Source organism: Trichosurus vulpecula, chromosome 5 (genome assembly GCF_011100635.1).
Source record: "Trichosurus vulpecula isolate mTriVul1 chromosome 5, mTriVul1.pri, whole genome shotgun sequence".
In the NCBI taxonomy this organism is placed as follows: Eukaryota; Metazoa; Chordata; class Mammalia; order Diprotodontia; family Phalangeridae; genus Trichosurus; species Trichosurus vulpecula.
In genome coordinates, this window is record NC_050577.1 from 298,537,190 (window position 1) to 298,548,284 (window position 11,095).

The 11,095-nt window shown below is 52.5% G+C and overlaps 1 protein-coding gene across 1 annotated transcript in view; it reads left to right on the plus strand.

Moving 5' to 3' along the window:
- The window catches only part of GRAP2 (GRB2 related adaptor protein 2), a 90,260-nt gene extending 82,494 nt beyond the window's left edge, over positions 1-7,766 (plus strand). Inside the window, exons 7-10 of the mRNA XM_036761033.1 lie at positions 1,205-1,373; positions 3,429-3,695; positions 5,095-5,208; positions 7,503-7,766. Of these exons, the coding sequence (XP_036616928.1) occupies positions 1,205-1,373; positions 3,429-3,695; positions 5,095-5,208; positions 7,503-7,679 (727 nt within the window). The 3' untranslated portion in view covers positions 7,680-7,766. The remainder of the gene's footprint in view (positions 1-1,204; positions 1,374-3,428; positions 3,696-5,094; positions 5,209-7,502) is intronic.
- Positions 7,767-11,095: the final 3,329 nt, after the last annotated feature.

Here is an 11,095-nt window from a genome sequence, read left to right on the forward strand (position 1 = left end):
GCCTGGGTCATAGGAGATGCTTAATACATCAACAGCTAGGGGGCGACATAGTGCACAGATCATTGCCCTGAAGTCAGGAAGACCCAAGTTCAAATGTAGCCTCAGAGGCTCATTAGCTGAGTGACCCTGGGCAAGCCACTCTCTGCCACAGTTTCCTCATCTGTAAAAAGGGGATAATGACGGCCCCTACCTCCCAGAGCTGTGAAGATCAAATGGGAAAGCACTTTGTAGAAATGCTTGGTAAACCTTAAAGTGCTGTATTAATGCTAATTGTAAATTCTTGTTGACTGATTGGAGAAGGTCCTCAAGAGTGAGTCGAAGCAGTTGTTACAGTCATGTACTTAGAGCTAGAAGGGACCTAGGGTCGTCTGGTTCAGGCCCTCCATTTGACAGAGGAAAGAACGAGGCGAGTTTTCACTCTGGTGGTCTTCCTCCCCTTGACATCCAGACCTTGGCTGCTGTCTCCTGAGCTTCCTTTCCCCCTTCTATCCTACGATCTTGGACCTTAGGATATCCAGTGACTGGTCGTCAAGGCCCTGCCCGCTTCCCCTTCAATGATGGGGACCCTGATTTTCCAAGCAGCTTGTTCAGTTTTGGGTTGGTCTTGTTGGTTTGTTTCTTCCTCTGTTTTTTGGTAGATCCAATTACTAGGAAAGTTTTCCTGCCATTAAGCTGAAATCTGATTCTCTGCTACGCTCCCCACCCCGTACCCTCCCTCCTCCCTTCCAACCACCGTCTAGGGCCAAGCAGAATCAGGCTAATCCCTCTTCCCCAGGACAGCCCTTCAGGTGCTTCACATACCAGATGAGTTCAGAAACTGAGTCCTTGACCACTCTTTGGCCTCAAGGAACCCACAGCAGTGTTTGCCAGTTGTTGGGGTTTATTCGATTGTATTTTATTTTTGTCTCTAGTAGAGATGCTGGTTTAAGTGTCCTTGACAGAACATGGCTTTGTGCTGATAGAAAATCCCCCTTGTCATGTGGGAGGGAGCACCTGTCGTGCTGTCCTCTCGGGGTAGTGACCCCGCTGCCGCTGCTCTCATCCTCCCCAGATAGAGCTGCACATCCAGGCTGGGCTGGGTCTTAACATAGATGCTCACAGCTCCCACAAGACTCCCAGCATCCCTCCAGGTGAGTCTCCTGGAGGTGCATATGTGGGAGGATCTCCTTTTCTAATGGACCCTTTGGGTTCTGCTTGGGCCCAGGCATGAAGAGGATGTTCAGCACTTCAAGGTCATGAGAGACACCAAGGGCCACTACTTCCTGTGGACAGAGAAGTTTCAGTCTCTGAACCAGCTGGTGAATTTCTACCGGACTTCCTCCATCTCAAAGCAGAAGCAAATCTACTTGAGGGATGGGAGCCGAGAAGACCAGGTAGCACATGGGGACACCCCGAGGGGAATGGAGCCCCGTGGAGAAAGAGCATCAGACTTGAGGGCACCATTTCTACCGCAGTCAGTGAGTTAACAAGTATTTATTCAAATCTATGATGTGTAGGAAGTATTGGGGCAAAAACAGAAGAAAGGTAAATAGAAGGGAGGGAAGGCAAAAACAATCTCTGCCTCTCTCTGCTTCCATCCTAATGGAATGGCATAGAGCCCTGCATATGATGGGTGCTTAATAAATGCTCATTGAGTGAAATGGAATTTGAATGGGGGAGACAATGTACCAGTAAGTAGATATGTACAAGATATATACAGGGTAACTGGGGGGGGGTTGATAATAGAGTGAAGGCATTGGAGGTGTGGGGTGTGGGGGTGGGGCCAAGGGGACCAGGAAAAACCTCCCACCAAAAGCATAGTGAGCTGAGTCTCACAGGAAGCTGGGAGGCTGAGGGGGAGAATGAGGAGCACTCCAGGCGTGAGGGAGAGCAAAGGCATAGTCAAGAGACGAGTATCTCCAACCCTTCCTAGAGCTGAGATCCCGAGCAGTCACATCACACTGCCTTAGTTTCCCCATCTTTAAAATGGAGACAAAATGGCACAAAGGATAGAGAGCCAGGCCAGAGGTAAAGACCTGGATTCGAGTTCTGCCCTCTCTGGACCTCAGTTTCTGCTTCTGTAAAAGGAAGGTGATTGGGATAAATGACCTCCAAGGTCCCGCTCGGGATCCTATGACATAACCACAAAGCCTCCTCGGGAGGACGGCACACTGTAGCCTTAAAATGAAATGTGCATGTGGGAGTAGTTCTTATTTATAGGTTTAATTAACGTCACCATTCTGTCAGAAGCCATGAACCAATTTGGTGAGGAAATAGCAGAGGACTGGAGGCACTGCCTAGAAGGGGGCACCAGCTGGAGAAAGGCCCAGCCACTGGAGAAGAAAAGAGCTATGAGGACAAAGGGGAGGGAAACCCTCCTGGCCCAGTGAACAAGTGGGGTCCAGCCTGAAAGCCTAAGGGGAGGGGGTGAGAGAGTGCACCCACTGAGGACCCATGGGGCTCAGCCAGGAAGACATGGGGCAGCTCCAGGTTCAGAACGCTCCAGGTTCAGAACAGTGGGAAGAGCAATGACTTGGGAGTCGGAAGACCTGGGTTCAAATCCTACCTCCGACTCTAGTGGCTTATGTGTCTTTGGGCAAGTCCTTCCACCTCCCCTGGGCCTCAGTCTGTCCTCCTCTGTAAAATGAGAGCTTTGGACTATATGGGCTCAGAGCCTTCCAGGTCTAGGGCTATGAAACCATCAATGAATACTCAAGGCTTCCAACTGCCAGGATGTGCACATGGATACAAGGGACATGTGCTATAGCCCTGTCCCTCCAATTGATAGAGCTGGAGCAGAATCAGCTAGAACATCCTGGAATAAGAAAAGAACCCTAAATCTAGATCTGGGAAGAAAATTCCAAGAGGGGTGTGGAGGGGTTAGCCTGACCTGATGCCCAGGGGAAGGCATGAGTCTATGAGTGAGGGATGCCTATCTGGGAAATTGGGAAGTGCCCTCGTGGAACAGTGTGGGGACTTTCTTTGAGTTGGCCCTCAGCATTGACTTCTTGAACTGCTGGTGATCATGGAAGAAAGAAACGGGAGACCTGAACCCAGTGCCTGGCACATAGTAGGCACTTAATTGCTTGTGAACTTGGATCAGGAAAAGGCTGGTGCTAGGGAGGCAAAGCTGGGAGCTGGTGGGAAGAAATAGGCCAAGTCACTTTCCCTGTCTGAGTCTCAGTTTCCCCATTTGTAAATTGGGAAAGTTGATATTTGTGCCACTTCCTCACAGGGTTTTTGTGGGGAGAGCTCTTGGTAAACTTCAGACTTGAAAGTCAAGAGAGTTCAAATCCCACCCTTGCCATTTATCACATCTCTCTGGGTGTTGGTTTCTTCCTCAAAATGAGAGGGTTGGACTAGATGACCTCTGAAGTCCCTTCTGGTTCTAGATTAGTGTCGTTTGAGGCATCTGATGTGACCTGTGGTTCCCTTTGTTATCCCGCTAGGACCGGTGGAGTGGGAGCCTAGAACGACGGCTCCAGGAAGGGCTTCACATCGGTGGAGGTGGTGGAGAAGAGACTCGTCCTTCAACAAACAGGAAACCGTCCGATCACCCTCCTGCCCTCCAATCCCCTTATCAGGTGCAGCAGCCACCACCGCAGCAGCAGCAACCGTTGCCACAGCAGCAGCAGATGAGTGCGGTGATGTCCCAGCAGTACCAGCAGCAGCAGCAGCAGCCACAGCGGTACCAGCAGCATCATCAGCTTCAGCCGGTACCTGGGGAGAAGGCACTTGGGGTGTGGCAGGGGGGCAAGGAGGAGGTGGTTGGCTTGGGCCCAAGGCTGGGCCAGCAACAGGACTAGTCTTGGTTATACAGCAAAGAGGAAAGGATGTTGGAGTCAGGAGGCTGTGGGTTCAGATCCTCCTTCTCACACTGACCTATTGTGTAACCCTAGGCAAGCCATTTCATTTGTCTGACCCCTGGTTTCCTCCTGTTACACGGGAATATGTCACAAGGTGAAGGGAGATAAAGTTGGGCTGATAAGATGTTCTCCCACGACTAAGTAATGAGGAAGCAAGAAGGGTTAGATGGAATGAATGCCTTTGGTTCAGAGCACTCTGGGTCCTCTGGGCCCCATACCTTGGTGGTAACTCGGAGTTCGCCCTGATGGGCGCAGCCCCTCCTGGTGCCCCAACACAAAGAACAGGGGCTCTGGGAAGCTGGCACGGGGGCATGTAAGTTCTGTCAGGTGCTCCCAAGCTTCTGGTGAGGTTCTGAGGGTGAGGGGAGAAAAGAGAAGGTGAGTCTGATGTCCAAGAACCAGTCAGGATGAAAAGCTATCTGCCCATGGGGCGGAGAGGGCTGGTGGTCAATGGTGCCTGTGTCCAAGGAGGGGGGGGAGGACTCAAGTAAGGGAGGTCACACCTGGAAGCATTAAGGGAGCGTCATGGTGATCATGAGGCCACCTGGAGTGAAGCTTATTGGCCTCTCCCTTGGATTCCCATTGTCCAGGAATCTCACCTCCAGGAAGGGGTCCCAGGAGGCTGAAAGCTGCAGTCATGGGACCCCAGTGAGTATAGATGGGAGAATTGAGGTCCAGAAAAGTAAAACCACTTAGCCAGAGGTCACACTGGTAATTCATGGCAGAGCCAGGGTTCAAATCATTCACATTTCTCCAAATACTTTGAGGGTCACCTGGGAGGCAGGTCATGCCAGCATTATTAATTAGCCCCACCAGAATATTAACTAATAAAAGAGCGCTGGATCTGATGTCAGAGGACTTGGGCAAATCGCTTCCCTATTCTGGGCCTCAGTTTCCCTGTCTGTAAAATGAAGAGGTTGGCCTAGCTGGCCTCCTTCAGGTCTGAGATCTACATATGCCCCATGACGATGATAGTTCATAATATAAGCAATATTGGCCTGTGGTTACGGAGCACTTGAGAGAAGATAGAGGAAAGGTCACCAGATCATAGAACTAGAGCTGGTCCTTCCTCACTTTACAGATGGAGAAACTGGGGCCCAGAGGGTCGAGGAGGCTTGCCAGGGCTGCGCAGGTAGCAAGTATCAGGATGTTATGACACCCCTTTGATAGCTGAGGATGTTGAGTCTGCTCCAAATCAGGTCTTTTTTCCCTGGATCAGAGAGCACTAATTGATGATCTCCCTTCCTAGGACCGTCGAGGAGGCAGCTTTGACATCAGTGATGGGCACCGGATGAGCCCTGAGATGAACCCTGCCCTCATGCACCGGCGACACACAGACCCTGAGCAGCTGCAGATGATTGGGGTAGGGATCAGCCTTTCCTGATTTCTCCCAGGCAGCAGGAAGAAGGTAGAGCTGGGTGGGCTGGGGGTGGGGAGGGAGGAGGAGGAGGAGAGGATTGTTTTCCCCTGGGAGTAGCCTGCCCCTCAGTACTGCGGTCACTAAGACCAGTGGGGCAGCAGCAGGGGCCTAGATGAGCCATCCCAGGCCTAGAGTTGGCCCTTTGGACCCCAGCTGATGGAGACAGGAGGATTCAGCCTGTTGCACTCACATCATGTTGCCCTGTCTTGTACAGACTCGCCTAGTTCCTGGCCTTGCCTCTACTGGAATGAGACCAGAGAGCAGTGGGCAGAAATAAGCCCCAACCTGGGGCACACCTTCTGGGGACTCCTCCCCACCCCAGCTCCCTGGGCCTGCTCAGGCTCATGGAAGTGCAGGGATTGAGCTTGATGCCAGCATTCCACAGTGGCAGGGTTTATAGCAGCAAGGGCCTTTGGGCATGGGGAGAAACAGGAGGGGTTCCTCCTCGGGTTCTGGCAGGCCCTGGGTTTAAGGTTCTCTGCCTAACCTGAAAGAGAGTGGAATGGGCGGGCAGCCTTGGAGGTAGAGGGTTGCCTCCTGTCATAGGAGGCCTTCAGGCCAAGGTGGATGAGCACTGGGTAAGGGCTGGCTTTCTAGAGGTTCCTTCCTCCTCTGCAATCCAGGGATTCTTAAGCAGAGTCCCAGCAGCAAGCCTGGAGTCCTGTTCCCTGTGAAGACAGGGGAGGATGAGGGCCTGGCAGGAAGTGCTGTTTGTCTCCTTGGTCCAGCTTGGCCCAGGGCCTGGAGGCACCAATATTGGCAGAGGTTACTTGCCTCTAGTGAGCACACCCCAAGTGAAGCATTGCCACCCTCCGGGCAGCATCCACCCAGGAGACAAGTCATCAGCCATCCATCCCGGCTTCATGACAGTAACTGTGAGCTCTGTTATTACAAGCTTGAGGCCAGTTTGTTTCTGTCACTGAAAGAATCTCAGAAGTGATTTAGAGGGATTAGCTGGAGAGTAGAGACTTCTCAGGACTCCCAAGCTGGCTTTTAAGTCAATGTAACAAGCTTTTAGTAAGCACCCACTATGCACTGGGCACTGTACAAGGCAGAAAGGGACTGGCCCCTGCTTTCAAGGAGTGGACATTCTAACTGGGCACTGACTTAGGCACATGCATCCTACCCAGGAGACTTTGGACAAGTCCCTTAGTGTCCCTGGGGTTCAGCTCCTTCATCTGTAGAGTAGGGGGCTGAACTAGGTGGCTTCCGGGGTCCTTTCCAGCTTCAGAGCCGAGCTCTTTAACACAAAATAATCCCAGGAAGAAGAGAACAGTACCAAGTGTGTGTGGGGTGGGGGGGTCAGGAAAGGTCCCCTTGGGGAGGCCGCCAGAGTGTCCTCCGGGCACAGCAGAGAAGGGAACACTGTGCCAGCTGTGCCAAGGTACAAGGGAAGGAGACTGGGAAGAGCTGGCAGGCAGCCGTCCTTATCTTGTTTGCAGAAGGTCCTTCTGTTTCAAGTTTTCCTCCTGTGGTTTCAAGAGTTCAAGGAGGCCCTCAGGAAGGAGACTGGGGGAGGATTAGACATCTCCCTTCCTGCCTAATCGAGGTCCAGCTGTCCCCAAACCATACCTCAATCAGTCAATCAATCAATCAACAAGCATTTATAAAGCACCTACTAGGTGCCAGGGACTCCGCTGCGTGTTGGTACATGTCATAAAGACAAAATTGAAACAGTCCCTGCCCTCAAAGAGCGTACAATCTAACAAAATGTACATGGTCCCCTTGGAGAAGGAAGGCCAAACAGTGGGTGATCTGAGCAAGAATCCTCACCGTCGTATCCCCAAGTGAGGGCCATCCAGCTCCATTCCAGGTGATCCCAAACCTCTGAGGCAGCCCGAAGCTCCACTATGGACGGGTCTAATCTTTAGGTCAGAGGCAGCATGAGTCATGGAGTCAGGAAGACCCGAGTTCAAGTGTCGCCCCTGACACAAGCACATTGTCTAACCATAGTGCTACAGCCTCCTCTGGAGACAGAGTCAGTGATCTGCACCAGTGGAGAGCATTTCCACACCAGGAGTCCCCAGGTCTGAGCAAAGCCTTGCTAGGAAGCTGTTCCTCATGGAGTAGGAATGATTTGCTGGAGAAGGCCTCCCATGGGGACCTCAAGCCTCAATTTGCCTTGAATTCCACCCATGGTTCCTGGTTCTGCACCTGGCGGGGGAGGGAATGGAGGAGCCTCCCAATCCCCTGACTCATTTCTTTCTGCCTCTTCCCCACTCCCCTGCCCCACCCAGAGAGTGCGCTGGGCCCGAGCCCTGTATGACTTTGAGGCAGAGGAAGAGGATGAGCTGGGCTTCTGCACTGGTGAGGTGGTCGAGGTCCTGGACAGCTCCAACCCATCCTGGTGGACTGGCAGACTGCACAACAGACTGGGCCTCTTCCCAGCCAACTACGTGACCCCCCTCCGCTGAAGCCAGCGGACCAGGGCCTGAGCCAGGCACTGAGGGGGGAGGGGACAGGGATTCTCCTGCAGAGACCTAAGAGGTGCATTTGCATACACACACTGTTTTATTACTGTAATTTATTGTGAGGTGGCTGATAAATTAGTTAACATAAAAGGCATCCAGACGGGGGTTTTATTCCATTTCCCCTCTCCTTCGGGAAGGGGGCGGGGCCGTGGTACTGGGACTTGTCCTACTTTAAAGTATCTCCGCATTCTCTTCCACCTGCTCCTGGGCTTTCTCGAAGATCAGGGAAGCAGAGACTTCCTCCCCAAAGTGGGGCGGAGAACAACAGGGGTGCAGTAGTGTTTGGCCGGGCCAGGTTTCAACCTGCCATTCACTCCCTGCCCCGCCCCAACTCTGCCAACCAAGCTTGCAAACCTTGGCTCCCCTTCAGAGTTCACAGCAGGTGCCAGCTCTCTCCTGTGCAGGGAGATGGCCTCTGGGTTGTGGCTGGGTCAGGCAGCGATAGAGGTGGTGGATATAGGGACAAAGTGGGGGTGTGGGGGACAGTGCAGGGGACTGGGAGTCAGGAAGACCCCTTGGACGGACAGTCTGGGGAAGCCTGTGGCTCCTTCTCATAATTGCGTTTTCAAATGCATATGGTAAAGTACAGAGGATTACAAGGGAAACCAGGTATCCAAATATATATACACATATATGTATGTATGTATGTAATTCAGAGGTCCCAGGATGAGAATCTCTGTTCTAATCCAACCCCCCTCATCCTAGAGATGCAAAAATTGAGTCCCAGGCAGGTTACACACGCCATAAGCATCAGACTCAGGATCTGAACACAGATCTCTTAATACTCTTACCACTGACCTACACCGCCTCCCATATAGAGTGAGGGAAGAGAAATCAGAGTCCTAGGGATCCTGTCATGGGCCTTTTAGGAAGCCTGGCTTTCCCAAGCCTCTCTTCTAAGTATCTGGTCAAGACCAAGTTGAGATCAGTCATTCATCAGGATGGCTCAACATACATTTGCTGATCCATCCTCAAAGCTACCATGTAGTTCGTATGCCCCCATTGCAGAGGTGGAGAGACTGAGGCACCGCAGGTCAAGCAAGGGGCCAAGCCTCCAGAGACCCAAGGACTTTTCACAACCCACTTGAACAAGAGTTTTCTTTTCCTTAGAAGAAGGAGGAGGCCAGATTTTGCCAAGTGCTCTGAGACCTGGGTACCAGAGTGGGAGGGACAGTTGTATGGATAATTCCTTAGGATGCACGCTCTTGATTTTCTGTTCTGGCTGTCTGGCTCAGTGGCACCAGAAGGAGACCTGGCTTCATGCTCATATTCCCCTGAGGAGCCTAATTAAGTGTGACCCTGGGCTGGGTGTTAGGTTTGTGAGGCTCTATCCGGGCCACCAAACCTGCCTTTGTGAAGCCGCTGGCATCACTTTGTAGAGAAAGAAGCCCGGAGAGGAAGAACTCCCCCCCCTTCCCCATCCCCGGCTCTCTGTGAGAAGATTGCCAGCTGTTTGTGAAACCAGCTGGGGGGTGGCACAAGGAACAGGGTTTGAGTCATTGGCAGGAGAGTTGGGGGGAGGAGGGTGCTGCTGGGGACTCCTCTCCATGGGGCAACATGCATGCCCAGCAAACGGTGTCCACACTGAGAGGCCCTTCTCCGTCTTTACAGTGAAGTGAAGGCACTGGGACAAATGTGTCCATATGGCAGCAGGGAGTGTGGGGGGTGGGAAACCATCCCTTTTGTCCTACTTCCTGCTAGAGGAAAGGAGGGGTGGGGAGGAAGAGCAGCTTTGGCCGAGGAGAACGTGCCCCCGTAGAATGTGCATTGTGATCGCCTTGGGCCGATGGAGAAAAAGGGAGCCACACAACGGCACCAGCAGGGGTCTGCAGGAACAGCCAGGAAATGGAGGGGGGCGGGGAGAATGGATGAGTGATAAGTATCCAGCGGCCCAGGGGAAGGGAAGCAATGAAAGGGGGAAAACAGGAGGGGAGAGCTTTCCAAAGATCAGGGCACAAGCTGAGAGGCTTAGAAGAAAGGCCAGGAAGAAAGAGGTTAAGTGGGGTCAGCCAAGAGAGGGAGGGAAGGGGGGGAGGGAGAGGAAGAGGGGGAGAGGAGAAAAAGAGGAGAGGAGCAGAGAGAGAGAAAGAGAGAGATAGAGAGAGAGAGAGAGAGAAAGAGAGGGAGAGAGGGAGAGAGGGTGGGGGGAGAGAGAAGAGAAAGAGGAGAGAGAGAGAGAGAGAGGGAGAGAGGGTGGGGGGAGAGAGAAGAGAAAGAGGAGAGAGAGAGAGAGAGAGAGAGAGAGAGAGAGAGAGAGAGAGAGAGGGAGAGAGGGGGGGGGGAGAGAGAAGAGAAAGAGGAGAGAGAGAGAGAGAGAGAGAGAGAGAGAGAGGGCGGGAGAGAGGGAGAGAGGGGGGGGGGAGGGAGAGAGGGGGGGGGGGAGAGAGAAGAGAAAGAGGAAGAGAGAGAGAGAGAGAGAGAGAGAGAGAGAGAGAGAGAGAGGAGAGAGAGCGACCGAGAGAGAGAGAGAGAGAGAGAGAGAGAGAGAGAGAGAGAGGGAGAGAGAGAGAGAGGGTGGGGGGAGAGAGAAGAGAAAGAGGAGAGAGAGAGAGAGAGAGAGAAGGGGCAAAGGAGAGAGAGAGGGAGAGAAGAGAGAAAGGGGAAACAAGAGAAAAGAAAGAAGAGGAAGGAGACTTAAAAATGAGGAATTGCACAGTTGGAAGAAGAAATTAGAAGTGAAGGGCTGGGAAGGAGAGTGATGGGGCAGGAGCAAGAGGGCACAAAAGAACAAGGTGCTGAGAGAGAAGGGAAGGGAACAAAGACAGAGACCTTGAAGCTATTTTTGTGCCAAGTCACTGGAAGAAAACATAACAGTAAATAAAAGTCACAGGCAATGTTTGGTTGTGCGGTATTTGCAAACCGTATGTTTTCAGCAGGCTGCCCTCTCCTTGGGGGGATGGGAAGAAGAGGCTGAGGCAGAGATGGGGAGATTCAGGGGTCCTGTGCCTTGCCTATATATTCTGCTCCCTGAGACGCTACCCAAGAAATCGGGAGTGCCAGCAAGGGCCCCTGCAGGCCAGCCTGCCATATGTGCCCTGGTCAGAGGCTGGAGTGAGCATGGAAGCATCAACCTTGGGGACCAGAGGTGGGGGCTCATGCAGCAGTAGATGAAGACGGACTGCCCTGCACATTCAGGGTTTCTCGAATTCCTCTGACACTGACTTTATGGTAGGATTGGTTCAAATGCTATTTTTTTTAAATCTCCTGTCTGGGGGTCACATGAATTGCAGATACCAATGACATCACTTCACTTGAGGTCTTCCTTGGCCTCCCACCACAGTCTCGCCAACCTTGGGGGTGCAAGTAAGAGGTTAAGAAAGCCTAGATAGCTGGGAAGGTCTGGCCTCTTCCATAGAAAT